This window comes from Apaloderma vittatum, unplaced genomic scaffold, assembly GCF_000703405.1.
Source record: "Apaloderma vittatum isolate BGI_N311 unplaced genomic scaffold, ASM70340v1 scaffold3298, whole genome shotgun sequence".
In the NCBI taxonomy this organism is placed as follows: domain Eukaryota; kingdom Metazoa; phylum Chordata; class Aves; order Trogoniformes; family Trogonidae; genus Apaloderma; species Apaloderma vittatum.
In genome coordinates this window covers 1-26980 of record NW_009732257.1, presented here as the reverse complement: position 1 = coordinate 26980, position 26980 = coordinate 1, and the positions used below count along the sequence as shown (strand labels likewise).

The 26980-nt window shown below is 37.8% G+C and overlaps 1 protein-coding gene across 1 annotated transcript; it reads right to left on the bottom strand.

Moving 5' to 3' along the window:
- Positions 1-5186: 5186 nt before the first annotated feature.
- PI15 (peptidase inhibitor 15) lies at positions 5187-26696 on the bottom strand. The gene is made up of 6 exons (XM_009875435.1): positions 26450-26696; positions 25560-25901; positions 9142-9260; positions 8732-8864; positions 8475-8590; positions 5187-5622 (listed from the first exon to the last, which is right to left on the bottom strand). Exons 2-6 carry the CDS (start codon positions 25830-25832, stop codon positions 5487-5489), a joined length of 777 nt encoding a protein of 258 aa, XP_009873737.1. The 5' UTR covers positions 25833-25901; positions 26450-26696; the 3' UTR covers positions 5187-5486.
- Positions 26697-26980: the final 284 nt, after the last annotated feature.

The following is a 26980-nucleotide window of genomic DNA, read 5'->3' as shown; positions in this document are numbered from 1 at the left end:
TGTGCAAACACTGAGCATTTTTTTTTTTTGGCTTGGGTTCACATAGAAAGTGTAGAAATGTCACCATTTTCCAATCCTCAGTGTCTTCAGTCCTCAGAAGAATCTTTGGTTGTTGCATATGGAAAAAAGCAACTGTAGATGATTTTCTTCTTAAATGAACCCCACATTTAAGCACCATTTCAATTATGTAAGAGCACCCTAAATGAAACAAAAATGTTTAACTCGGTGGAGCTGTTAGATTCCAATATTACCATTCACTCTTAAGCAACAATTTTATTACCTTAAATATTGCATCTAAGATACTTTCTGACTTATATGATGATCTACTGAAGCTGCAGAGAGTTTGCAGCATGAAGAGCCCAGCGATTTGAATAACCATTGCTGTTGCGAGCTAAACATATAACCTGAGGGATATTGCCTCTCTTCTCCTGCTGGCCAAAAAATCCCAAGTATAATTTATATGGATTGTCAGTATGAGGGATTTTTAAAGAATTTATAACCCGATTGCCAAATGATAAGGTGCCAAAATCTTTTTCCACTCTGAATTTTGTCTTTTGGCAGAAGACAAGGAGATAATACTGAATTGCAACCACTACAGTTTTCTCACACTTCACACTCAGGGGAACTCAACAGAGCGGGGATAACTATCACAAGTTTATGTCTGTTCCACTGACTGCATTGCCTTGTAATTTGAGCTAAAAAAAAAAAAACCAAAACACCTTCTCTACCACAAAATAACTACATCATGAGGGAAACTCAGTAAATGAAGGTTAAGCAGAAAGAAAGTATTGAAATAACCAATAGCAAATCTTTTTTTTTTTCTTTTTTTGAATTAACCAGATGGACTGTTGCCCATCTGTTGAATTAAACAAATAGGTTATTGCTTTTTCTTTCTTGACTTTCAATTTATTTTCTATTGAAAGAAAGCAGTTTGAGAAGTCTGTGGTTATTTTATGTTACTATTGACAGAAGTTTAATGTTCTTGTTAGGAATCCAAATGGGCAAGTTTGTGCACTTTGAGACTGTCAGATCAAGTATGATCTATCAAACGAGAGCATGCAAATTTTCTATTTTGCACAGTTTAAAAAATGCTGTGTGCTTGGATTTTGTGATATCATTTCATTCTAGAAGAAGAAAGCAACAGTTTTGTCATGAAAACTTAGCAATAATGAGAAAATTTCAGCAGTAATTTAGGCCTATAAAACATTTATTATATTAGGAATAGATAGAATTCATTATCTAAGTATCTGAGGCTTCCCATCCTCTGCTTTTTAAGACCTATAGCTGATTTAGCATCTATAAAAATTCTTCTGACACCTTAATACTTCTGGTTTACCTCATACTCGTGAAACTTTGTACAAAACGTAACCAACAGCCAATACAATCGTGATTCATTTCCATCGTGTAAAACTAAGAAATATACAGTGGACCTCATTCCTCAAAGATAAACAGATGGACTGTTATATCTTTAAAGTCAAGGGCAAAAATTTTAAAGGAAACAAACAAAATTTTATGTGCTTATTTTTTAAAAATCCTATAGACATTTGTTTTCCTATGAAATCAAAAAAACATATTGGCTTTCTCAACCACAAGAGGGCATTCACACTTGCAACCTGATCCTCCAAGATAATACATAAACCAATAAATATATCTACCAACCTATCTATCCATCCATCTAGAGACATGGATACGGATATAGATATAGAGATATTTATTTCTGATATATCCCAGCTGTGCTGTAGAGCACTTTTGCTTTGGGAGGTTTCCTCTTTTAGAGCCCCATGGTATCTCCCAGTGTTGATAGGGGATGGCACATGAAGTCTACGCTGTCCATAAAAGCTCCAAGTTTCTCACTTCTGTAAAAGTTATGTTAAACCTCTCATCGTTTTCACTGAGGCCTGATCCAACTTATCTCAAATTCAGAGGGGAACAAACTGATCTCAGAGAAGAGGAACACACAGCTTCCCAAGGATAAGCATGCAAGGTCAAGCCCAGATTTTCTGAAGTCATTTATTACCCCAGAGAGAAGATTTGGGATCACTAAAACCGGCTCAGCATCAGTCTGAGGTCATGATTGTCAGAGGTCTCACTCTCCCCATAATTTGTTCTACAGGCACTTCACTGTTGTGATGAAGGGAAGGTGCTGTTTGTTTTGGTTTTGAACTGGAATACATTTTCCTCTCTCATGCACTTAAAACTCTCATTAGAGCCTGAAACAACCATAAAAGGAACTTTAAAAGCAAATCTGGAGTAGTGGTAAATTATATGCTTAGCTGAAAAAGATCTCACAAACACAGGAGTGCATATGGTAATATTGGAAGTAAACCTCATCTTCCACAAAAAATAATGTATAACTTCAGCACCAAAACATAGAGGTTAGCACCAAAAGGTATCAATTGCTACCCATCATCTTAGATGTTTAAATGAGGCAAAAAAATACACAAGCAGATATTATAAACAGCTGCACTCAATAATTAATGATATCAATTACTTCATTTTTACTCTTACGTCTCTTGCAGTATTTTAACCAAAAATATTTTTAGTCTTATTTTAGTTTGTGTACACTGTCATAATTTTATATTTAGAACAGAAGTCTGAGCTAATTTATCTGGTTTTAAGGGCACATCACTCTGCTCAGAAGGATTTAGTACAAATGTTCAAGGCTGTCAGAATAGCAGCTGGGCGTAGTTTGTCTCAGCAAAGCCTTGTACTCATCAAGAATTTTCCTCAGCGTGTATCAGAGTAGACATACGCCAAAGACATCTGAAGTCTCCCACACATGTTCTAGCAGTGCTTGGTGTCAAGTAATCAGTCAGGCGGCAATGACTCTGCCAATCATAGTAGAGCTTTATTGGCACTGTCATTACCTGGCCCAAGAGAAAAAAATTTATAGAAATTGGGGCTATTCAAACAGGCAATACAGAAAGGCCTTCAGTAAACTACCTATTTAATAAAGTGGAAGGGCAAATTTAGTGTGATAATTAAATATCTGATGAACTGTAATCTTCTCTGTTCAATGAAAAATATTCAGCTAATGCTTGAGTGCTTGTGGCTGGTTTTATCAGGAGCTGCTTGTATGAAATAGCTTATATCCAGATCATTTTTTGATGCTGTCAGTTACAGTGTAATTACAATACTTAATCTCTAGCACCATCATGGGATGTTGTGAAAAAACTGCATATCTGTTTGGTAAAAGCATAGTATTCTAATTCCACAGAAAACAAAATATTCCACAAAATGCAACTTGTAGCAACTTAAAAAGTAACAGATATGATAATATATATACCCGTTATAATAAGTTCAGCTGAATTACAGAATTATAAATTAATTTACAATGTCTAGTCCTATTTGGAAAGTGTACCATACAACATACAAGTTGCAAATTCCAAAGTGCATAGTCATTTATTGTTAAACCTACTGCTGTAGGTTCCATGGCTTAACATGAACTTTATGCTCTGCTTCCTATCTTGTTTGGTTTTTTTTAAATGGAAATATTGGAAATGCCTAGATGCATTGTTTTAACTGTGCTGTCTTTACCTCTGTAGAAGACTTCTTATTCAAAACAGGAAAAAATATATTTATCCCATGCATCTTTGTCGAAAACTGGGCTGGCTGAGGGCTGGTGGCCCTCCTAGTAGCTTTGTCTCACTGAATACTTTCAGTGTGCACATAGATGATGCAAAAAGATTGTGTTTCACTCCCAAAACAGGACTGGATTTTATTCAGCCAAAGTGTTTGCCTGATTAAGCACTGTCCAAGTCCAAGCCTCTTTGAAACCAAAAGGAAAACCAGTCCTATTGTAACTGTTAGGATAAAAGTTAGTAGAATATTACAAGTGTTGTTCTTTTAAAACATGGGCACATTTTAGATAATATACTTGTCTAGTTACTGTCCTGCCAGATATAGAATTGTCACTAATCAGAAGTTTCTGAAGGGCCTTAGATCAATTGTTGATGTTCTCTGAGAGATCAGGTTATGGATAGATGGAGAGCGGTTGCTATATGCAGCCCATTCCCCACACACAGCTATCTTGCTGGAGAGAAAGGATAATTAATGTGAAGAATCAAACTGATTTTTCTTTTCATAACACCAACGTGATACTTCATAATTGGGTGACAGACAGTCTCAAACACCTTGAAATGGACTGAATTAATGACTTAAAGACACATACATATCTAGCACTAGTGAAATTATCCTCTGTTGTTCTGCTTGCTCTACTCAGCATTGCTTTTCAAAGTTCATAAATTTCAGAGGTCTAAATGTAGCAGTGCAAGCAGACTAAACACATATATTTAAAGTGGACTGCATTCCACCCTGTAATATAAAGCCAAAATTCAAGGCCATTTCAATGACATAGTAGTTGTAGCAGACATTGGATTTCTTCTTTTCTATAATCTGTTTTTCAAGAAAACTACCTGAATATTCTAGCTTCAAGTGTAGGTCCTCTTTGTAAAAGTTCGAGTAAGCACCCATAAGGCGTTCAGTTTTTGGCAGGAAAGGTATGAATAAATAAACATAATTTTTATAAATTCACACAGTGCAATATATTTTAGAGGGCACTGTCAATTGCTTTAGAAATTGAGAATTTTTGTAACAAATCTGTATGAAGTTTTAAAGTTGTCATGTAGTTTATTTGGAAATCATCTCATCTACTTTTAGGTCTGGTCTCTCCTTGAAAGTTTTACCTGGCTGAGTTTCAGTCAGGGGAATAACACATAGACTGGTGCACTTATAGTGTAAAAGACAGTGTGAATGTCATGTATTGATGTATGTTGCTTTGTAGCAATATATCTCTTTGCCTTCCTGTACAAGAACAAATATACTGGCTGCAAAGCACCATTACACCATTATGAGCATGTTCAGAAACGCAGGAAAGTAGAGTTAGACTGTCTGCACACAGGCATCGTTGATGATAGCAGCAGCCGTGTGCTGAACTCTTGGAACGCCATAAATAAATTGATGTTGTGCATGAGGTAGTAATATCCTACAGTTTCTCTTGCACATTTTTTGCTCTGCCCAGAGTCCCGTTGACGTTGCAGGTGAAAGCACAGGCGTAAATGGGAGGAATGATTGGGAACATGAGGACAATTTGTTACTTTGCACATCATACTCCATTTTTAAAGCACAGTATTAAACAATGACCCTTCTCTTTCTGGAGCTATTATTTTTAGAAGGAAGTCATATTCTATCTTTTAATGTGCACGTAATAGAACCTAATCTTCAGGAAGCTACACTCGCTATGGTGAAAAGTAGTTTCCTTTCCCTTAACAAAATGTTAATCTAAAAGGGTTAATGTGAGTCTTAAATCCCAAAGTGTTAAACACAAATTACACTATACTTCAAAAGCTAATTATACAAAAGCATAAAAAGAAAACATCAGAGTATTATTACAGTATCTCTCTGTATATAATATGTGCAAAATTCAATATACAAGCTCCTTGTTACTCATCCATGTTCATTTTTCTCAAAATATTGTTAATCTTAATTTATTTAAACCAGTATAAGTAGTTTGATGTTACTCCAGGAAAACAAAGATTGTCAGTACAAGAACCTCCATAACTTGGAGGACAAGCTGAACATGGGACTCCTACTTTATATGGTGCTTCACCAATCCAATTCCCCCTGAAAATAAAAAAGAAAAAAAAGGACGTAGGTTATCGACAAACATTGACCTACCAATTAAAAAAAAAACAGCAGGAGAATGACCATATCACCCCAGGCCAGTGGTCCATTTTGTATCCCTTAGTCTCTGCGGTGATGTCCCAGTCTTTTCTCTTTTGCTACATCAAGATGTTTCATTTTCTGAGTCTGGGATGGAGTATTTTTTACTGGAGGGCTGTATTTATAAGAAATTAACAACTGAAACATTGGTGCAATGTTGAACACTTTCATTTTCATCTGGAAATTCTCTTAAAAGCTTGGGTTTGGAAGGTGGAAAAACAAACTGAGCAAAATCTTATTCTTAGGTTGTACTACCCTGGGTCCACATGGTGAAGTTCTGAGGCTGAATTTGTGGATAGAGACAAAGGAGGATGAAAACTATTCACACCAGTAATGAATTAAAAAGAACTGTATTTGGGCATTTGTAGGGGTTTTACAGGTGTTAATGGGAGGAGAAGGAGGGCTTCTGTCTGGTCTACAAGAGCTGTGTAACAGAGCCTGAGGAGAAAGAATACAAGTCTGGAGAGTGATCATGTGAAAAGACATAACTCTGAAAGATCTAGGAACAGCTGAAAAATGCTTAGAGACTTTCAGGTGCTTACATAAACCCCAGGATTTTGGAGATTCATGTAACACTTGTGATGTAGGCAGAAGAAAGTTAAAATTAGATTTTTATTTAAGTGTTCTGTCTCACTGAGCAGAGAACTTTCCTCTAGTTTGCATGTGACGTGGTATAGCAGTGAAGTAATGCAATTATTTATGAAACATTTTCTCATCCCTCACATCCCAGCCAGTAACATTGGATCAAAAGCCCTAGTTTGGGTTGTGCCTTGGAAGAAAGTAGGAATCTCTCAAATAATTTGCTCTATTCTTCCTAATTCTCTTCCAAATGGGTACAGCAGACTGAGTGCTCAGGAAATATATTTAGTTTGATAACAGATATGAAAATCCAAGAAGAGATTTCTGAAAGCTGTTTTCTGCTTCATTTTCTATGCAACACATGGATGATTTGTGTGAATCCATTAGGTAACCAGGGACAGGGACATTCTAAACTTTGTAATTATCCTCCTTAACTTTTTTTTCCTGATTTCGGAAGCAGAGATATTTTTCAGCATTACAGCATGGCATCAGTGAAAATTGTTGAAGTTCTAAACCCTAAATCTTTGCCAAATTCCAATCTTAATAACTCAGACTGGGGCTGTAATATTCACCCCTTTCTTCTTTAAAGGAGTTTCTGATGTGGTAGTTACTCAGGACACACTCTTTATTGACTGGCAAGCAGACTTCTACATGTATGCTCAAGGACTCTAAGCCCAATGTCCTTAACTAATTCTTAGGAATGTGAACTTAAGCCAGGCAAGACCACTCAGCATCCTTTTAGTGACTGTGTAAGAAGTAGATGTGAAAATCCTGATTCAGCTACCTATGAATCAAAGATCTATTCAAAATCTCATCCAGAAAAGAAGCCTGTAACTCCAGGCTTTGATTTGCTGTTTGAGAAACAATGGGATTTTTAGACTGAGAAAACAGAAAATGTCATTAATTCTTTGTTAATTGATACACAAATAATGCATCAGTTCTCAATAATGCCTAGTATATAAAACAATCCTTTCTCTATATATGAACATGAGAGATGTATTCTAGGAAGTTTTGGGAGGGTTTGTGTTGTGGTTTTTTTCAAATGGAGATATATAAAAAATAATATTTGTGTTTCTCATACATTTTGATGTCATCTTGTCCAAGTTGTGGGGATAAAATAAAGATACCGATTTGCTGCTTGATCTTTGGTCTCTCACATTAATTTCTTACCATCCTTTATCAGTAGGTATAAAGATAATAGGAAGGAGAAATCTCCTTGATTTCCAAAGACTTTTTCTCTCTAAGACAGTTTTCTTACTAAATCTTTTTTTAAGTTGCAAAATCCTTAAAAATTCTTTTACTCGTGTAACAGCTAAAATAATGGCATACTCTTGCATATTCTTTACCACAAATGGACCTGTGCCACTCAGAGTTTATGGAAAACATACTCAATTAATTATACTTAGATTCCTATACAGAACTATGGCTTTGCCTAATACGCAGTCAGGGAAACCAGCCATTTATACTGTCCATGCTGCTTTTGGAGCACTGGGCCAAACCAGACCTCATATAAAAGCTCTCCCAGAGCCACGCTTTATTAATTCATTCTGCATCCAGATGTAAGCTTGAGATGATGTCTAGGAAATGCCGGGAGAAAATTCATTTCCTCATTTCAAACTAACAGAGCTCTCTGCACAACTACGTGATATGGGCCCACCTCTGCGTGTCTATGACTTAAACTTTGAAGGACTGCAATATGGAAGGCAAGATGAGATTTGTAGACACTGAGCATAGGCAGATGGATTTTGTAGGAAATCTATGCTACGGATGCCCTTACACAGCATGGTCATAAGCAAAGCTATCTTGTGGACAGCAACGTGTACACAGTAAATCAAACCATAACTATATATAACAGAGTAAAAAATATGGAATATAAACTTAATTGGAGTCAGCACAAAGGAGGAAGACAAAGCAAATTCTAATAAGAATAGTAACAATAGCAAAAAACAAGCTTTGGTTTTGTTTCCTACACATCAAGTTATTTCCTTTTCTTCCTTGTGTACCAAAGTCATGTATTTTCTGTATATTTGGATGTAAAGTTAGAATGAAAGAGCTGATGGCAGAAAAAGCAGAAATAGAAGTTAAGATGCAGAAAAAGGAGTAAGCTGTCCTATGAGAGGACCAAAACATGCATGAAGTATAAAAATAAACAACATTAAAAGAAAGCAACTCACTTTGGGGCATAGTTGCACACCAAGTAAACAGCTCGTCGCCAAACAGATCCCCAGACGTTCATGTTGTGGCATGTGTGGATTGCGCAGCCTATACGATTGGAAGTGGCCCAAACCATCTGAACAAATATTTATTATCGGTGAAGTCCAGTTTGAAAAGAAATATATATACACATTTATTTGAGAGAGCTATAAATACATCACAGAAAAGTCCAGCTTTGGACTGTAGATTTTGAATAGAAGAATGTAATTTATATAACCTGTGTGTAATGGGTGCACATAGGTCCATAACATCTCATGGGGCATCTGGGGTTGCAATCCTGAGGATAAGGGAAAGCATAATCCTTCACCTCATCGTACCATGGTTTTACCAGCTGGAGAATAGATCGATACCTGGAGTTGTTTAAAATACAGAAAGAAAAATACATCATTGTAGATTTAGGTATTTTGCAATGTTCTGCTGCTAATCCCTCTGATGCAAGTCATCCAACATTTCTCCACATATCACTAGGAGCACAGTATTAAGCAATAATACTCTTAAGTCCAATGAGCATAAACGGATATCATTATTGCTAGAATACTGGATGACACTTGCATCAGACCAAGATCTAGACCTCAAAGGCTGTTTGAAGGCTGACAAAAATGTCCGTTTTCTAGGGTATCTGCTTACCTTCCGGTTCTTACAGACAGGTTCTGGCCCAAGAATCTAAGTAAGTAGGAAGGTCCATGGTCCCAAATGCATGTGGCAGCCCAAGCCTCTGCAGATTTGGCAAGAGTTTCATCCCAAACCTGACAAAATAAAATATCCTTAGCAGTAGAACAGAAAAAAACAAATATTGATCACAGTGCAAGAACAAAGAAGAGTATCTTAGGTCACAAATATACTATCACAATACATCAGACCAGTAACTAGGCAGAGAGTTCTTGAATTCAGAAAACCGTGGGGTAGTGTGTACAGGATATAGCAGGATTTGCCCTATCACCGGACAGAATTCCCACCCACATCATCAGAGGAAGCCAAGTATTCAGATCTCTTCCTTTTCTTCTGGAAAAGCCCTTCACTGAACAGACATTCTCCTTCCATTTTCCCTTCTGTGTTGATGAAATCCATGTGTGGAGAAGAGTGAAACATTGGATAGGACTCAAATAGAAGGTTAAAGCAAAGGAGAGGCACATGGAGAAGAACAATTCAGCACAGGTGTTACATACTCCACAAAATCCCAACACATTTGAAACAGGACCTCAGGAGTATCTATAGCCAGAGAGCATGTGGCAACTTTACATATTTGAGGCCACAAGGGATTGCACAAAGGCAAAGACTATGGGTAGTTTTCAGGTACAATATGAGTTTCACCACTTCATTCTGCATGGGAGCTGACATGGGAGCTGACATTGCTCCCTGCCTAGAATAAAAATATAACAGCTCTGTAAGAAGCAGCAATTTGATTTCTTAAAGTTCTCCAATGATAGGAACATGACAAGTGCATTTGAACACCACCTCCTTTATATGCTTTGCCTGCTCACTTACATGCTTGATTTGTGACTGAAGAAATGCAACAGAGATCAGTACGAACACAACACAAATGGAAGCATATTATGGAAAGTAAGATCCATCGTGCTTAAAGCAGAGATTTACTTTACACCTGCTCGTAAAAGATCCCAGAACAAAGTCAAAGCAAAAGGCCAGTAAAAGACAAAACAGAGAAGTGTTAGAAAGAAACATGTTAAGAAGGAATGGTCTTCAAGCCAGGGAACACTTTGACTTCAGCTCTGAAAAATGAAGGGAGTTTCTTGGAGAAGTTAGAGATAAGTCTTTAATTTTGGATCAGAAGGTTAAGCTTGAACTCTGACATACAAGAGAGGGGATCCAGATCTGCTATGACACCATCCAAAACCCAGAAAATGCTGCAGGACCCAAAGGGGAAGAAAACTGTCTATGGATGTTTCTTCTGCTTTGTATCTCTGCCGTCAAGTTGACTAGCTGCATGTGGGCAGTGTACAAAAAAACCCTTTACAATCTCTGTGGTACATCAGTGGTCCAAAAAAAGAGATCTTAAAGAGGGGGAAGCAGTAGGTACAAGCATAAAAAGTGTGCCTGGGGAGTGCGCCTGAGAGGCTGGGGCCACAGTCAGCATTTGGAGCCTGCCCAGGCCCAGGGGAACAGAGGAGCACAGTGATCCAGCGCGTGGGTCCAAACACAGGGGCCTGGTGTGCATCCATAAGAGGCAGCTCCGCCAGGACCGTGACACCCCATAAACACTGGAATTAATCATGCTTCTGGCACTAGTGCTCCCTGCCAGGACGCTGAACATGAGGCTTGCGTGCTTGCTCCCAAGTGACCTGGCTGCAGTCCCACAGTAATCTAAATGTGTACTGTATTTACACAAACAGCACTGAGCTCCTGATTTCCACCCAGCATATTTTCACATAGTAAATTGCCTCGCAAAATAGTGTGTTAGGTGTCTGAAAGATATGTGAAGACTGGATTAGGTTTTTACTATTAATGCCCTCTCTAAACCAGGAACAGCCCTTGCCTTGGGCAGCAAGAGCGTTGATCGTCCACTTTCATTTCTCCACAGCTTCATTTTCTGGTTCTCAGGAATCATCTGCAACATCTGATTGTTAGAGTTTCAGGAGCGTGTTTCAAACTCAGTTAAAAAGTTGTGGGTTTGGCAAGTAAGCATTACTGTGATCTATATTGTGCCCTGCTTTCCATTATCTACTCACTTTTGACCACTCTCTGGACGTATGAAATTTTTGCCATATGTAAAAAAAGAGAGAGAAGGAAAATAACCACTGAATAATAAATAAGGGGGAGTGAAGCATATGCAGCATCTTTTAACTTCCTTCTTTCCTCCATTAGCAAGCTGGTGAAAAGCCTTTGTACATAGTCCCCTCGCGCTGCATAAATCATTTTTATTTTGTGAGAACAAAAGGTGGTCTCAGTCCCTATAGGACTAGCTCTAGATCATCTCCATGAGAAAAGGAAAATAATTAATATAGGCTGAAGCAAAAAAAAATTATCTCATAATAACCTAAGATCTTTTAAACTGTAAGAAATTGTTCACCCCTTTCATAAGAAGTCTCATCAAAAATCCACACTTGTATGAATTTGTATCTCAGTTGAATCCCCTGTTTTGGGCATGGAAGAGAATAGGGCAAAGATGTTTTAATTTTTGAACCCATGAGGCTTCATTGTTGTACATAGATAAATAAAATATAAAGAAATAGAAAAAAAAATACCCCAAAAAGAGAAACTGAGGTAACTTGGAAGCCAGAGGGACAGCTTCTGTATGAGAAGAAATGTAAAAGCTCAAGGTAATTAGCAAAGAGTTTAAAGAAAATGTGATAAAATTATATACTCTGAATGATGGCCAATCCAGTGCTTCTATTAAACATATTAGAGAAAGCTGCTTGACATGAACACAAAATTGCAAAAGGAGAAAAGATTTGAATACTTATTGGGTCAAGATCTGAGGAGGTGGCTCATGCTCAAATACTAATCATGCAAACTCCCAGTGCCAGACTATGCTCATTCTTTCCCTGGGGAGAGCAAATCTTCATCTGCTTTCATTAGTAACTGGAGAAGCAGCCACTTTCCTTTCACCTACTATAAAGATCTCCCCATAAAACTGTCCAGATCACCAATTTGGTCCAGCATGAACACCCTCTCCACTCAGCTGGGTCTAACTGAGCTGCGATAGAGTTAAAAGCATCTCACCACACTTCCACTGGCAACTTGAAGTGAACATCCTTTGGCCAATTTATTTTTCTTTCCTCAGCCAAAGATTATTTTCCTAGAAAGCTGTCCGACTGGGCTCTCTGCACTGCTCCCTCCAGAACTATACTTCAAAACTACACTTCACTTGAAAACTGTCAAGCGGTTCGCATACAGGAAACAGTCCAATGCTTCTACATGGGGAGTTGCGACATCAGAGACCAATTTATGAGGCTTTATGAGGCTGTTTTGGGGTGTTCTCTGCACTCACACAGCACATGTTAGTTGATAGTTAGGACTAAAATCTTAGCATTAATAAAATCAGTGGGAATTTTGCCAGTGAGGCCAGAATTTCACCCAATACGGTTTCTTGTTTTGTTTCTTTCATTCTGTAAACAAATAGTAAAATACATTCTTTTATTCCCATAATGTATAATAAGCAATGGAATGTAAAACAAAATCTCTTTAATGTTGAATGAAATTTCTTGAAGCCCAAAAAATGAGTTTCTTTCCCCAAAGGAAGCTTTTCAATGTTGTGGGTCTCAGTTCCCTCATACCCTCCCTTTCTAGAGCTGTTTCTAGAGCTGTTTCTAGAGATGTGTCTCAGTTGTTCTTAGATAATTTATATGTAGAAGGGATAGAGGTGCCTTTTTGTTCTTTGCTGGAACAACTTTCTTGGAACAGGAGATCCTGGTCGCAGTTATCCTCTTGGGTATTAAATGATAGTGAAGCTGAATAAGCATTATGATTAAGAAAAATAAGAGAAGAAACTATAATATTACAAATATCTGTCCACATTTGTTGAAAAATAGTTGGCTGTTCTCTTTCTGTGTTGATAACTATGCTTTGAGGAATGGTGTACATAACCATTTTTAACTATAATTTGAACTTAGAAAAGTAGTTGTTCTCCTGTCATTACAGTCAGAACCATACTCCTAATATCGGCCATTAAAAACAGTAGTTTTCTCTTGACACCCTGCTCAACACATCTTAGGGGGCAAACTCTTGCAGAACAGGAGATAGAGCTCAAAGCAACAAGACGCTTCAGACAGCAACTTTCCTAGTTTAACTGTAAGTAGAAAATATTGTACAAATTTAGCAAAACAAATTAAATAGAGTACTCTTAATCCTTGTTTTTACTGCAAACTTTCTAAAAGACCATTGTGTTATTGCAAACATACTGCTACTCTGGATACATTTACCCTGGGGTAATTTTACTTGAGAAGCAAAAGGTTTCATATCTGTAGTTTCAAATGTACTACTGCAACATCTATTAGCACAGCCTGAACATGCAAACTTTGCTGAGAATAACTATGAGTGATGGATATAAGAAATCATGGTTAAAGTATACTGACTAAAACAGAGCAGCGATTCAAAGCAGCATTCTCAGGCTCTGGTGCTCATCATTAGTGCTAACTAAACATCAGGCCTCAGGATTCGGATGGTATCAAGGAACCATACAATTTGAGATCTTTTTTTAAGTAGTGGGTGTACATTCACTATAGACGTTCTGTATCACTGATTAAACAGTTAATAACAGACCCTCCATAAGGATATTCTCTTTTCATGAGCATCTTTCAGTTTTGTTGCTCAACAAGTTCGAGTCATTTTAGTCTGACTTCATAATATTCACACTGTGTAATTACATAAAGTTTAGGAAAGTAAATCTTTTTCTTGTGTAAGGTCTGATTTGTGACCTCTAGATACTGGTAAAGCTCATGACATGATGGTGTTTTTTCCTTAAATTAAACTGTCTCAGTAAGGTGGCACCAAACACAGTCATTCCAACATTTCTTCATTGAACCAGTTTTAAAACTCCGAGTTTCAAGTTGTAAGATGTTCACCAGAGCACTCCACAGAGTTCTAGGAAGCCGTCTATGTCTTTCAGAACTCAGCTCGGTCACCCGAACGATGCCAATACCTAGACAAAATGCTATGTCAAGTCATTTTCTGAGATTTTTCCATAGCTGGAAGAGCTAGAAACATAACACGTAAGTATATTTAACGAATATTGTTTCATAATTTGCTGAAAAAGGAGGAAGCGCTCAGTCATAGAAGTGGCCATGTATGCCTATTACTTTATCTTCTGTACCACACGCCTTAAGGTTTCTCACCAATTTAGAATTTTTTTAACATTTACCAAAAATGAGTGAAGGTTTCCTGAATCTGTCAAGGCTTTCTCTCACATTTTGAGTGATGCAAATGAGTGCTGGGGTGTCCAAAGTGTCGAAAGTGTCACTAGCTAAGTGAAGAAAGGAATATCCAAATATCTTGGAATTTCATATAAACTTTTAATGGATGCTTTTCTTAAAAACAGACAATCCCTGCCCCTTCAGGTTTAAAAATGTTGTATTCCTAAATTGCTTTTATGTATACCAGAGTATATTAATGATTTGTTTCTCATTTCTAAAAGAGGCTATCTTGTCTCTATTTTGGGAAAAAAAAAAAAAAAAAAAAAAAGGGGAATGTCAACATTTCATAATTTTATAATGAAAAAAATATCAAAATGGGCATCCATTTCTATTACATCTCTTCAACACACTAAGAAAAAAAGAATGACAATAATTTTCACTTTCCATATTGCTGATACCTATCCTCAGATTTATGATCTGATTGCTACATACTGCAAAACATGCTGTGATGTTTTTTCTTGTCTTAGAGAAAGCAATTACTAGCTTCTTCCACAGTAATCAACAAGATCTGTCAACACTTTACTGCATGTACTTTCCTTAAAACTGGTGTTACATTGTCTTTTTCTGGGGACTCACTACTTCAAAAGTAAAAATAGAGTACAGGCAGATAAAATGTTTGTTTCATCTTTCTTACAGGTAGAAAAAAAAGACTGATTCAAACAGTAGAATACCTCCCATTTAAAACAGACACTTAAACCAGTAATATCTGTAGAGCTGAAAAGGTAAATTGAAAGCTAACATTTTAGATGCCCCCACTAGAAAGGCCACACCTGAGAAAGAATGACTGATACTGTCACTTGGAGTTGCATCCCTTCATAAATTATTCTTAAAGTTCAGAATTTGAAAGAAGAGGAAGTTAAGATCAATTACTCCTGGCAAATAAGGCGAGTGAGAAAAAAAAAAAATGAAGCTACCCTTTGGTAGTCAGGTTCTTCATTATATAATATGTGAAGAAAGGAGTATAATTTAGATGGGGATGACCATTTAGCCAAATATGACTTCCCATGAGAAAGCTTTAATTCATTTTTTTCCTGATTTCCTGATTTTCAGGGATAAAAATGAATCTGTTTTCAGATTAATCAGATACCTTCCCTGAAGTTCAGAAAGAAGATTTCCAGTGACAAGAAAATTCCTGGCCTAGGATTGTCATATCTTTATGCACACTTTCTTGCATGAGATCTTTACAGAGGCAAATAGCAATGAACTTTTCTCTGCAAGTACTCTGAGATGGTTATTAATGGCAAATGTAGCAAGAATTTGTGATCTAAAAATAGGAGCAGAATACACAGTGATACACCATTTTAATGCTTTTCTCATTCTGTGTGATCTGTGTGCAAATTAGATGTTTTTAGAAGCATTTAACCTTACAGCCCTCATTGTCCCAAAGAAAATATGAAAAAAAAAAGAACACTTGGAAGTAGGACCACTCCTTCCCTGAGATTGCCAGCAGACAGATTGCTGGATAGAAGATGTGGGCTAATGGGGGAATCCATAAGGATTTGGTTTTAACCTGGTTCTGCTAATGATCATTTTAAAGCATTCAAGCAATTCAGAACCGTGCTTCCATTCTTCTTTTGCCATCATAATCCTTAATCCTTGCTGGCTCAGTTTTATGGCCGGTAGCCAGGAAGCTCCCCTCACTTGCACAAGAGCATAGAGAGAATCTCAGCAGAGCATCACTCTGAATAATAAATACCAGCAGCAGCCCTCAGTGCTTTACTGTTTGTTTTTAGTGTTAGTTGTTTTTTATGTGATACATGAGCTAGGATAGTATTCTGCACATTTTTTAACAGTAAAACAAGTACTTGAAGCAAAACATACACATCCCAGTCACTCACTGCCCTCTTAGGAATTCTCTGAGTGCCCATCAGCCAAGGACTACTGCCCATAATGCCATGACAGCCACGGTATGACTAGCCCCTCAGCAAGTTGCCACTGACTATAAAAATAGAGTGACAAGCACCAGGTACAGGTCTGAGCAGAAATTCAGAGCAAACAAGTGAAGTATACTGCTCTTCAATAGCTTCTTTGCACAACAGCAGTTACACTATGAGATTGCAAATGAAATGTTGGAATATGCAATTAGAATACAGCTGCATGGCACCAGTTACATTTTGCAGTTATAGAAAATGGTAATATGTTTGCCAGTTTTGGTGTCTTGTTTGTCATTAAGATGTGTTCAATGTTGACTCATGTTAGTGTCTTCAGATTGTTATTTGGTACAAAAACAACACAAACTTAACCTTTCTGATTTTATTTTCCATTATCCCCATGCTTCTGCTTATTTGCCCAGCTGAAGATCAGAAGCTTTTACTTCCAGAATGGCAGCAAGAGAGGAAAGAAGAAAACCTTGATTCAAACAATTTTTTCCTGTGAAAAAAATGTTGGGAAGCTGAGGGATGAAATCTGACATGTCCAGCCCATCTGTGCAGCTGCACTCCACAGCTGCTAGAACAAGTTCCAGACTGGATTAGCAGATGTAGGCTGCTACCCTCCAACATGCAGGTCTTGTCCTCATGGGTTTATTCAGCCGTGCAACCCTGCACCAGCCGCATCAGTTGCACGTGCAGCAGCTGTATCTCAGAAATCCCACAGCAGCACGCAGGGCATGCAAGAGTCCCTTGCACAACTTCTCTCCTCTTTTCTGTAGTTGAACCTATAGCATATTCAAGTTCAGAGACTTTCTGTAGGACCCACCACCACGTACACTACCTCAGAACTGGCACAAAGCTTAATAAAACAACCACCAGCCCTTCTACCTGCATGCTTTTTCAGCAGAGTGACTGAAAGAGCCTCATCTCTTTGCCTTCACTTTTTTTCAGTACATACTGTGTGATGAAAACATATGAGCTCATTGGAATTTATAGACAGATTTGGCAAACTTCATATATTTATTTGGGGTCTGAGATCATTTGGACTCTAGGCTCACTCTCTTACTTGCTCTTTCTCTGAACATGAACACTTCTTGCTCTCAACTGCCACCTGTTAGAAATGTTACTGTGCATACTGTAAATGGTGCCTACCATATGTGCAAGTTCTTTCCCAAATGCATTAGGTAATAATTAGAAAGTTTACACAGAAGATTGCCAAAGTCTACCCTCTAGAGAAAAATATCTTGATGGGAATCATAGTTCTGAACTTCATTCTTTTGTAAATAAATAGAGGGTTAATACATCACGCTGCTTGTCCAATACTCCACTGCAACTCAAAGTAAAATTGTGCAATGTTTTATAGTCAATTTACTCTGATATAATCAAACCTCCAAACATCTGATTCACACTTCTGAAGGGCTCAGTATTAGAAGGTCTTACAGTATTCAGGGCATCAGCAGACAGATGTCCAACAAACTTCATTGCCAGAAATTCTTTTCTTCTGAAAATTCAAGTCTATATTTTACACAGAGGTTTATATTCCTAGGTGTCTATTTGTTTCAAATTCAAAGTGTTATCATTTGAAATTTGACCACTGCTATTAGTCAATTTATTTCTTCTAAAGGCTGTCTGCATTTCTTTTCATGTTCGGCACCAGACTTTTTAAACAATAAGAAACAAAGAAACTTGGTAGGCTGTCAGATTTAATAACAACAGGCTTCACTGATATGCTATTATTTGTTTAGCTTTTGGAAAAGTTAAATATCAGAGCTACATATCTTAAAATACTCAATGCTTTCCTAACCTACTGCAAGGCCTATTTTAGTTGGCAAGAGCTTATCTCAGAAGTGGTAAGGAAAAGGATCAAACTTTGTCTAGCTGTCACCCTGACAGTTGGTCATAAGTCTGAAGAGGAAGGTATCTGACCTCTTTCATTTTAAATATGACCAGAGTAAATTGCCTTTTCTTAAAACCACAAAACATGAATGAAAAATGTATTTCTTGTGTGGTGTTCTGTTTCTCTTCTATATGTTTTACTTTTTCATTACTAAGTGCTGAAGTTTTTCATTAAAACAAAAAAAATGTTATTAATTTCTTTAAAAGTTTTCAAAGAAAATACTTATTATTTTCCAAGTAGCTTTAACTGAAAAATATGGCAGCATGACAGAAAAGAAAACACATAGCAGAGTCATCTTTCTACGGGATAAAGAATAAGAACAATAGTTCTTTATTCTCAGAAGAAAAGGAGCTTAATTTAAGATTCATTCACTTGATCTAGATTAACAGATATCACTGTGCAGATAGAGATGCAAAACCAGTTTATTCTCAGTTGAGTTAAAATAGACCTCAAACCCTATCCCAGAGCACCTGTAGATATATTCATATGTGGAGGTATCTGTGCTGAAGACTGTACAAAAAGCAAACAAGTGGTTATCCCAGGGTCTCCACCTTTCGCTGTCTTCAGGATACACGTTTCCACAGATCTGGATGGACTATTCTTTTTTTTGTATTTTCTTTTCAGGTATGGAGAATGGATAAAACATGAAGATGTTTAAAGGTTACTATCATCTCCATTCATGTATGAAACAAAGTACTGTGTACTTTGGATCCAGATTCTTGTGAAAAATGCCCTGTCTCTGTTTTTAGCCAAGAAGTTCAAGAGGTGCTACATTTAATAATAAAGGAATGTCTAATTCTGAGGGCTCTGGGCAGGCTGCTTCTCTATCTGAGACTTTACTAGGTTGTTTTTTGTTTGCTTAAACTCCTAGAAGGCTTTCTGCTAATGCTAAATTTAAATAATGTAAATATTCTCTTCTAAAACACCATCAAAATGGATGTTTTAAAATTCTTATGCATAAAACATTGGAGAGGAGCTCTAATACCAAAGTAAGTTTAACACAGTCATTCTTTATCACAATATTTATCAACAATAGCATTTCTGAGGAAGTTCTTCAGATTTTTTAAAGAGTGCTTTCCAGGAAAGATCCTCTCTGTTCAAGACTTTGTTCACTCTGAACATAACTGATGGCCTTTGCGCTTCATATAGCTAACATCCACTTGGATTTGACCCTAGATGAACACTAGTTTTGTTACTGAGACTGAATGGGGGTTCCTAGCCTTTCGCAGACAAGTGTTAGAAAAATGAGCAGTGTCCTGCATCTCGCTTATAGCCAACAAGTAGACAGTGGTGCAGTAGGAAGTAGATAAGTGAATAAGCTTGTCTGTGAAGCAAAAGAGAGCTCAGCAACTCTATTGTGCAAAATTAGTAGAAAGTAAGCTCCATCAACTCTTGCCTTCTCTCAGCTTGTTTACTGTCTGTTGCCAAGTTTTCTTCCACTGCAGAAAAAGGCTGAGTATGCTGTCAAATGACTGCTTCCTTTCAAAGCTGTCATGCAGACAGACACCCCTAACTGTAACCGTGCAAACCGCATCCATTCTCTCTGTTTTCTTCTGATTTTCTGAGAGGATCAATATTCAAGAATTCATTAGCCCATGATCTTCAGACTTTGAAAGAAACTGGAACCAGTGAACATATTGCTCTGTCACATCTCTTCTTACTTGTTCTCATCTCACGTATCAATTCCCAGGATGGAGCAAGCTAAAAATTATGGCAAACTGGGATAGGTGGACTATATTGTGGAAGCTCTGAGCTCCTTGATATCTCTCCTTCCAGAAGACTGAAGTGGACTATACTTAGATCTACTTTGTGCTCTGGCATGATGAAAGGCTGATTAAGATTTCATCAACTGATTATTTTATTTCAACATTCACCATGTATACAGGACTTAAGGGAGCAAGGCTGGAAAAAGTAGGCTGCCTGTAACTTAGAGTAAATTCGTCATTGAATTACAGAACTTGTGTCTTTAAATATGCGTAGTTAAAATGATAGGCCTAATCTCCTTTGGTGTTTAATGGTGCTGTTCACTAGTTTAACAAAAAAGCTGCAAATGCAGTGCAACTGTAATTTGCTCCAATATCATAGAATCGTAGAATGGCATGGGCTGGAAGGGACCTTAGAGATCATCTAGTCCAACCTCCCTGTCGTGGGCAGGGACGCCACCTCTCAACTAGACCAGGCAACACATGGGGACGAAGTGGGAATATGCAGAAGTATTATAAGACATACAAATGCAAATTAAGGAAACATTATATGCATGCATGCATCTTAATGCCAAGAAAATTGTCAGTAAATATGTAAAGGATAATATTGAAATGAAAAAGGAGATAAAATTTATTGGGCAATTTAAAAGTGTATATAAAGATTAATCATCTGAGTTTTAGATTGAAATATTTAGGTTAGACATTTGGAAATCATTTCTGTTCCTAAGGTAAAGTATTTGCCAAGAGATGTGACTGAGACAGCATCACTATATGTGTTCAAGAGTATAAAAGATGAAAACCACATGTATTTAATGCAGAAGGAAGTCCTGCAACAGGGCAGGGATAAACTGTATGAATTAAGAGATCCTATCCAACTTGTAAGACATAAATCTTGAAGGAACTAGCCCTGCAATCCTTACTCACAGACATGGATGATTTCAGTGGGATCATGTAGATGAGCCAGGGCAAACAACTCAAGAACAAAATGTCCCCTAAGATTTAGAATCGTCTGTAAGAAACCTCACTGATAACAGTAAAAAAAAAAAAAAAAGGTAAACAATTTGAGAAGCTTATTTATTAGAAATGCTTTTGAATTGGAGAAAAAAAACAAATTAACTCACTTTATGTCCAGATGAAAGGCTTTAGGCATTAAATAGAACTTTGGAAAACTTTAGGTAGTTTAGGGTGGTTTTTTTCCATTCTGTCTCACTTATCACCTATTGCATGTTCAATTTTGCATTTTTAAGATCATCTTGACAGAAAGAAGAAAAGTCTCGAAATTCATCACCTCAGCAAACAGGGTCACTCTAGGGCCATACAGCATGCACGGATTTACCCCATGACTCATACAGACACCCTCACAGGAGCTTATCTGGGAACACAATTACTTGTCTTTTAGAACAGTTCATTCTTTTGTCCATTTTATTGTGGTCTTTCACATGGATTTACTAGAAGTAAATATGCTCAGATCCTCCATTCCCTTCCAGCTCTTCTACCATCAGCTCATGAGAAACTATCTTTATGTTGGCACAAACTAAATCCTGTGTATCCAGACTAACTCATTTCAGGCAAGTCTGATAGTCTTTTACCATTTTTTAGTCCTACAAAGTGACATGCTCAATGAGGAGCACATTTTCTCAAATATGAAAGTTGTGTTTATGCTAACACTGAACAGAAATGAATTGAAACTGTATCAGAACACAAGCTCAAGTTTATCTAGAGCGTTTTTCTGCTCCTAAAATCTGCAGACAGCATTCCACAAACATTCAGCTTCATGTTTTTGAGTGCAATCCTGCCCCATCTATTATACTTCAAATACGCCACTGCCAGTCTACTAATGACTATGTTGATCAGTACTGTGCTCAGGACTCATCCTTGCAGAGTCAGGAGGGAACTACTCGCAGCTTGTCTTTCTGTATGGCTCTTTAACAAGTTATTCCTACCACCTCAGAGTGATCTTAACTAGAACAGACTGTCCCACTTTGCCTATGGGAATGCTATGGAGGACAGTGTTCAGTGCTTATTAAGGCTCAGCTGTATCAGTTACCACTTCTGCTTGGCACATGCAAAACTGTAAAGAGCATTCATGTACATAAGAACCTGTTTGACCAAGTTCAACACTTCCCTTTTTCTGAATCATGAGTTCCATGGAATCTTTCTGCTTTCTCCAGAAAAATCATACAAAGCCAAGTGGATGATTTTCACCCTTTGCCAGGTCTAAAGTAGGGTGTCATCTTCTTTCTGTGGGTATGGCATCAGCTTTTAAAGCACAAGCAAAAGCTGGAGAATGACAGTCTTAGGATGAAGAAGAATGAAAGATTTCATAAGAAGACTCAAATTAAAAAAAAAAAGAGGTCATTACTTGTACATTGTAAGCCTGCAAGTTCTTGTTTCCTTCCACTTTCCTTCACATATACACTGACTCTAGACTTTTAATTCCATTTGAAGGCATCGACAATACCAGAACTAAAAGGAGGAAGGACTGCTTTAAAGTCTGACACATACGGTGCTAATGTCCCAAGAGGAAGATTTCCCCAAATCTAACTGGCATAAGACACACCAGTTTCTTCCACTTAGGGACTTATAATAGAACAGTGCCTCCCATGTTTGCTTTTGACTCCCCAGCTGTCTGCTTTCATTGGGGACTGCATAAAACTGGAGCAGCACTCAAACTCACCTCTCCTGAAGTGAATTAAAACTCTTCCAGCTGTGTTACTGCAGTGTTCAACCGAACCTCCCTTGTCCAATGCATGTGCATTCAAAGCCATTCATTGAGACCTCTCATTCAAATTTCTACAGCACACAAACTATCCAGACAGTAGGCACAGACAGAATAATGTCCAAGGAGTTCAAAGTATCTACAAATATGCTGAATGTGTAAGAAACAGACTGCATTGTGCAAGTAGCAGAATGTGTCCAGGAGAAAAGCCCAGAAAAAAGGTGTGGTGTGGAGAATCGGAATCACAAGAATGAACCTGTACAGCTAAACCCTGAGTTCCTTACCAATGGAGAAGAAAAAGCAAATGGAGCTGTAAAGGTGAGAATGTGATAGAGCAATTCATGAGAAAAATATGTTTCCTAACAGAATTAGGAAAAAGAACAAAATACAATTGAATATGACTGTGGACAGAGATAAGAGGAGAAAGCGTTGTATCTTGTGCTTTCAAACTGCTTAGTCCTTCTCTACTTCAACACACTTACAAGACATTTCCACAATCTACTGCATCTGCAAGTAATTCTAGGTCTCTAACATGTAACATCCTTTTTAGCCATTGTTAGGGGAAATGGCAAAGGCCATTTTCATCACTACCATTGCACTTTTCCACAGTGTTCAGGAAAAGAACACACTAACATTCTTGCAGCAGAGTGTACATTATCTGCTGGTAATGACCATGTGTTTGTTGTCTTATTCATGAAAGTGAGTGAGTGACATATCTTTTATATGTAACAAAGGCAATCTTATATCCTTATTTGAAAAAACATATGTTGTGCCATACACTAAAATTATACAGAGGCCAAAGAATGGGCTAAGGAAGTTCAAATGGGCGTTACTGATACAGGGGTCCACAGTCTTGGTATGGCTTACACCACCACATCATCTCCAAAACCTTCCTACCAAAGCCTTTCTGAGATAAGAAGTTGATGACGATAAATTTGTTTAAGTTGATAAATAGATGATTCCATGGCTACAAATCAGACAGCAAAACAAGCCACGTGTGATGCTGCTCTCACTGGGCTTTTTTTGCTCTGCAAAGTTACATGGGACACGCAAATTCTGAAAGAGAATTGGTGGCAAAGGGGTTGGCACCCGTTGGGGACCCAAATTCAAGTTGCACTCTGGATCATTACCTGTGTTGCTTGAGGTCCTGCTCTGAATTCTGGAGCATGGAGTCACAAAGCGTTTACAGATTGGTAAACCAAACATGAAAGAAAGCCTTTAGACCTTGTCCTCAAGACTACTGATGGGGCTGATGCTGACGGGGGACACAGGCACATCCTATGGCTGGTTTGTACTGTTAAAAGCAATAGTAAGATGGGCAAGGAAAAGAATAGCATATAAGTTGTAAAGAGCAAGGCCTTCAGTCTTGATTTTGTATCAAACTTTTCACAGTATCATTGCAGAGCAAAGCTGCCGGAGAACACCCAACCAATACAGGTAAAATTGTGGCAGTCTATTCAAATGAATGCATTAAAAGAGATTTAATTGAGGAAGCTTGCTTTCTCTTTTGAAGTTTTGGGTTGTTGGGTTTTTTTGTTTTGGTTTTTACAGAACAGGCTAAGAACATCGCACTTATAAAACTCCTGGGAATATGACAGGGTGCTGGCTTCACTTAAGCAAACTGCAGGAGCACATTTCTAAAACACACAAGCCAAGGAAGGGCATGGTAGGCTGCTATTCCCTCAGACATTACAACAAAGTTTATTTATGCAGAATCAAAGGCAACATCAGTGGAGAGCACAGCAATGAAAATGATGACTGAGCTTGACTTCTGACCTCTCTGTTTTTTCTGTCTCTGACCTTTCCACTTAATTAAACTTCAAACTTAGCATATGGTATGGCAACAGGCCTTTATCCTACAATATTTTGAGTGCACTCAGCATTTTGAGGTGCTGCTGGGATTTGCTAAACAGATTACATGATCAAATCCAGATTTAGGTAATATCTGTAATAGAAAGATGTCCAAATTGTTAGTCATTAGCTGCTAAAAAGGAAGAGTTGTTATTACTATTATCCCCTTTTTATGTCAAGCTGATGGTGTCTGGTTACTCAAACCTGTTAACTGTCTGCTGTCATATGAGAAACTGTGACTTTTAGCAGATATTATGGTGCTGACACAACTTGTCTGTGCTTTCAAAACAGTGTGAATACCTTACTTAGAAGGTAAACATTTTTTGCTTGGTCAACCTATGTTTAGTATTAGAGCTCCACAGTATGCATGCATTCAGTGTTGGAACACAAAATAGCAAACACGCTGCTTTAGCTAGTAGTGCCAGTTATGAAATCATAGTGAATAAATAACTTCTGTCATACCTGCAGGAACAGATAATTCACATAATGAGTATTTGCCAATAAGAGGGAAAGGTGTCTGCCACAAACATAACATTCTGTGCACACTGAAATCCTACATATTAGAAAACCATTGAAAAACTGCATTGTATTTAACAGAAGAATAGAAGTATTAGGTGCACACAAGATGAAGTAAAACACATGAGCGTGAGATATTCAGTGCATCAGTGAATTGCTTTGCAAACAGAGTTTTACCATATTATCTGCAAAAGTATTATGTGTGAAATAAATTAGAAATAGTCATTGGCTACCTTTTCGCATGCATAAGGGCAACGACTTTAGTGTACTTCAAAAAAGCAACAGGGCTACTAATGATCAGCACTTTAAACACATGCGATCACAAACTGTTCTTCAGGCCAACAAGCTATTAACTCACAACTTCATTTACTTGGGTCTCAGAAGCTTCATTGGGACTACTCACAGAAATGAAAATACAACAGGTCAAGTAAAAGACACAGAGTTCAGTATTTAGCTTTTGCTTGCTTAAGTAACTGCAACTTAAAAAATGGAAGGAAAGAACATTTTAGTAAGCAATAATGGTTAAAAGGCATTTAACTACTTAACTAAACAATTTATTTAAGAAAATGAAATCACTGACTTACAGTTTGTTTTACTCTGAAATGAACAAAGTTCACTTACCATATATTCCATGTTGGAAGCAGGTGGGAAGACTTTGCCTCTGACTTGATTATGATAATCAAGAATGGCAATCATGTCATTCTGTGAAATGTAGCGCTTCCGCCTGGCTTTAGGAATTTTTGCAGAGTCCAGATGAGCTGCCAAAGCTGTCTCAATGTCAGTGAAATTATTGTCTGACAGGAGTAGGTCAGTGGAGTTGGGTAACACTAATGCACTTGTTTCACAGAGAATGGAAAATAAGAAAGCACAACTGATTGCAGCAATTACTGTCATTTTGGGGCCAGAGGAGAAAGACAGGCCACAGAAGTACTATGCTTTAAGTCAGGGCAGTAGAAAACAAATCTGTAGAAGAGAAGATGTCAGAGATGTCATTTTGTACATCTGGGTAGCAAGACAAAGTGAATAGGCAGGCTGTGATCAGAAAAGATGATTCTGTCAACTCCATCATAAAAAACAATCCCTTCAGAACATGTGTTACTGAGCAATTTTCAATAATCATATCTAGTGATAATATGTTCTCTGTACAAACACACTAAGTGAAGCATCACTATACCATGAATTACATGATCAGAGGTAGGAGTGCTGCTGAAATAGTCACAGACTCACACTATATCAGTCCATAAGTCACACTATAAATCTTAAAAGAGGGGACTGAAAGAAAGCTCCCAGCCTGTTCCCCACTGAAAATGAAAAATGCATCCTAGGCTATGCCTAGTCCAGATGCACGGATTGTTTTGATACAGTGTGGCACAGGTAAACAGGTAGGCAAAATACAACTTATAAAGCACGAAAGCATCTTAGAAATAGCATTCAAATATTAACTTCAACAAAATGTGATGAGCATTGATAAAACTGCATGCAAAGCAAACTTATTGAGCTGAATGGCTTACCTCTGGATAATACCAAGAAAAAAAACAAGAACAGTGTATGGTTCTCCCAGTACATATAGCACTCTCCTATATGATGATATGAACCTTTGTGAAGAAGTGTCTCTTATCACAAACCCCCAAAGAACAAAACTCTGCTGGTTTTGCAGCTTCTGGCCACAGGAGCTGCTAACAGCTTTTATATGTTACAGGCTGTATGAGACCCAACAGTCAGTTTCCCTCCAGGTCTCTCTGCTTAGCCACAACGAGAGGGGAGGAGTTCTGCAAAGCACACAGGCAGCGATTGGGTGGCATCCCTGGAGTGTAGGGGGTTTGGCTATTCAGTCACTCCCCCAGTTTCTAAAGTACAAAGAGGCAACATGCGAGACTGTTTTTCGATACTTCCGGCCTTTTCGGGTTTCTTTGTTTGTTTGTGTTCTTCCCCTCATTCCGCGAGCATGGCGGTGGCTTGGCTAATGTTATTTTAAGCAGCTCTTCGAGCGCGAAGCGCGGAGAGTTTGCAAACCCGCTGTTGCCCCTCTTGCAGGAGACGGA

Coding starts and splice junctions, on each gene's coding strand:
- PI15 (XM_009875435.1), bottom strand. CDS start 25,832: ATGACAGTAATTGCTGCAATCAGTTGTGCTTTCTTATTTTCCATTCTC. Junction 9,261..25,559: donor CTTCCAACATGGAATATATG/GTAAGTGAACTT, acceptor TTATTTTGTCAG/GTTTGGGATGAAACTCTTGC. Junction 8,591..8,731: donor TGTGCACCCATTACACACAG/GTTATATAAATT, acceptor ATATTTGTTCAG/ATGGTTTGGGCCACTTCCAA.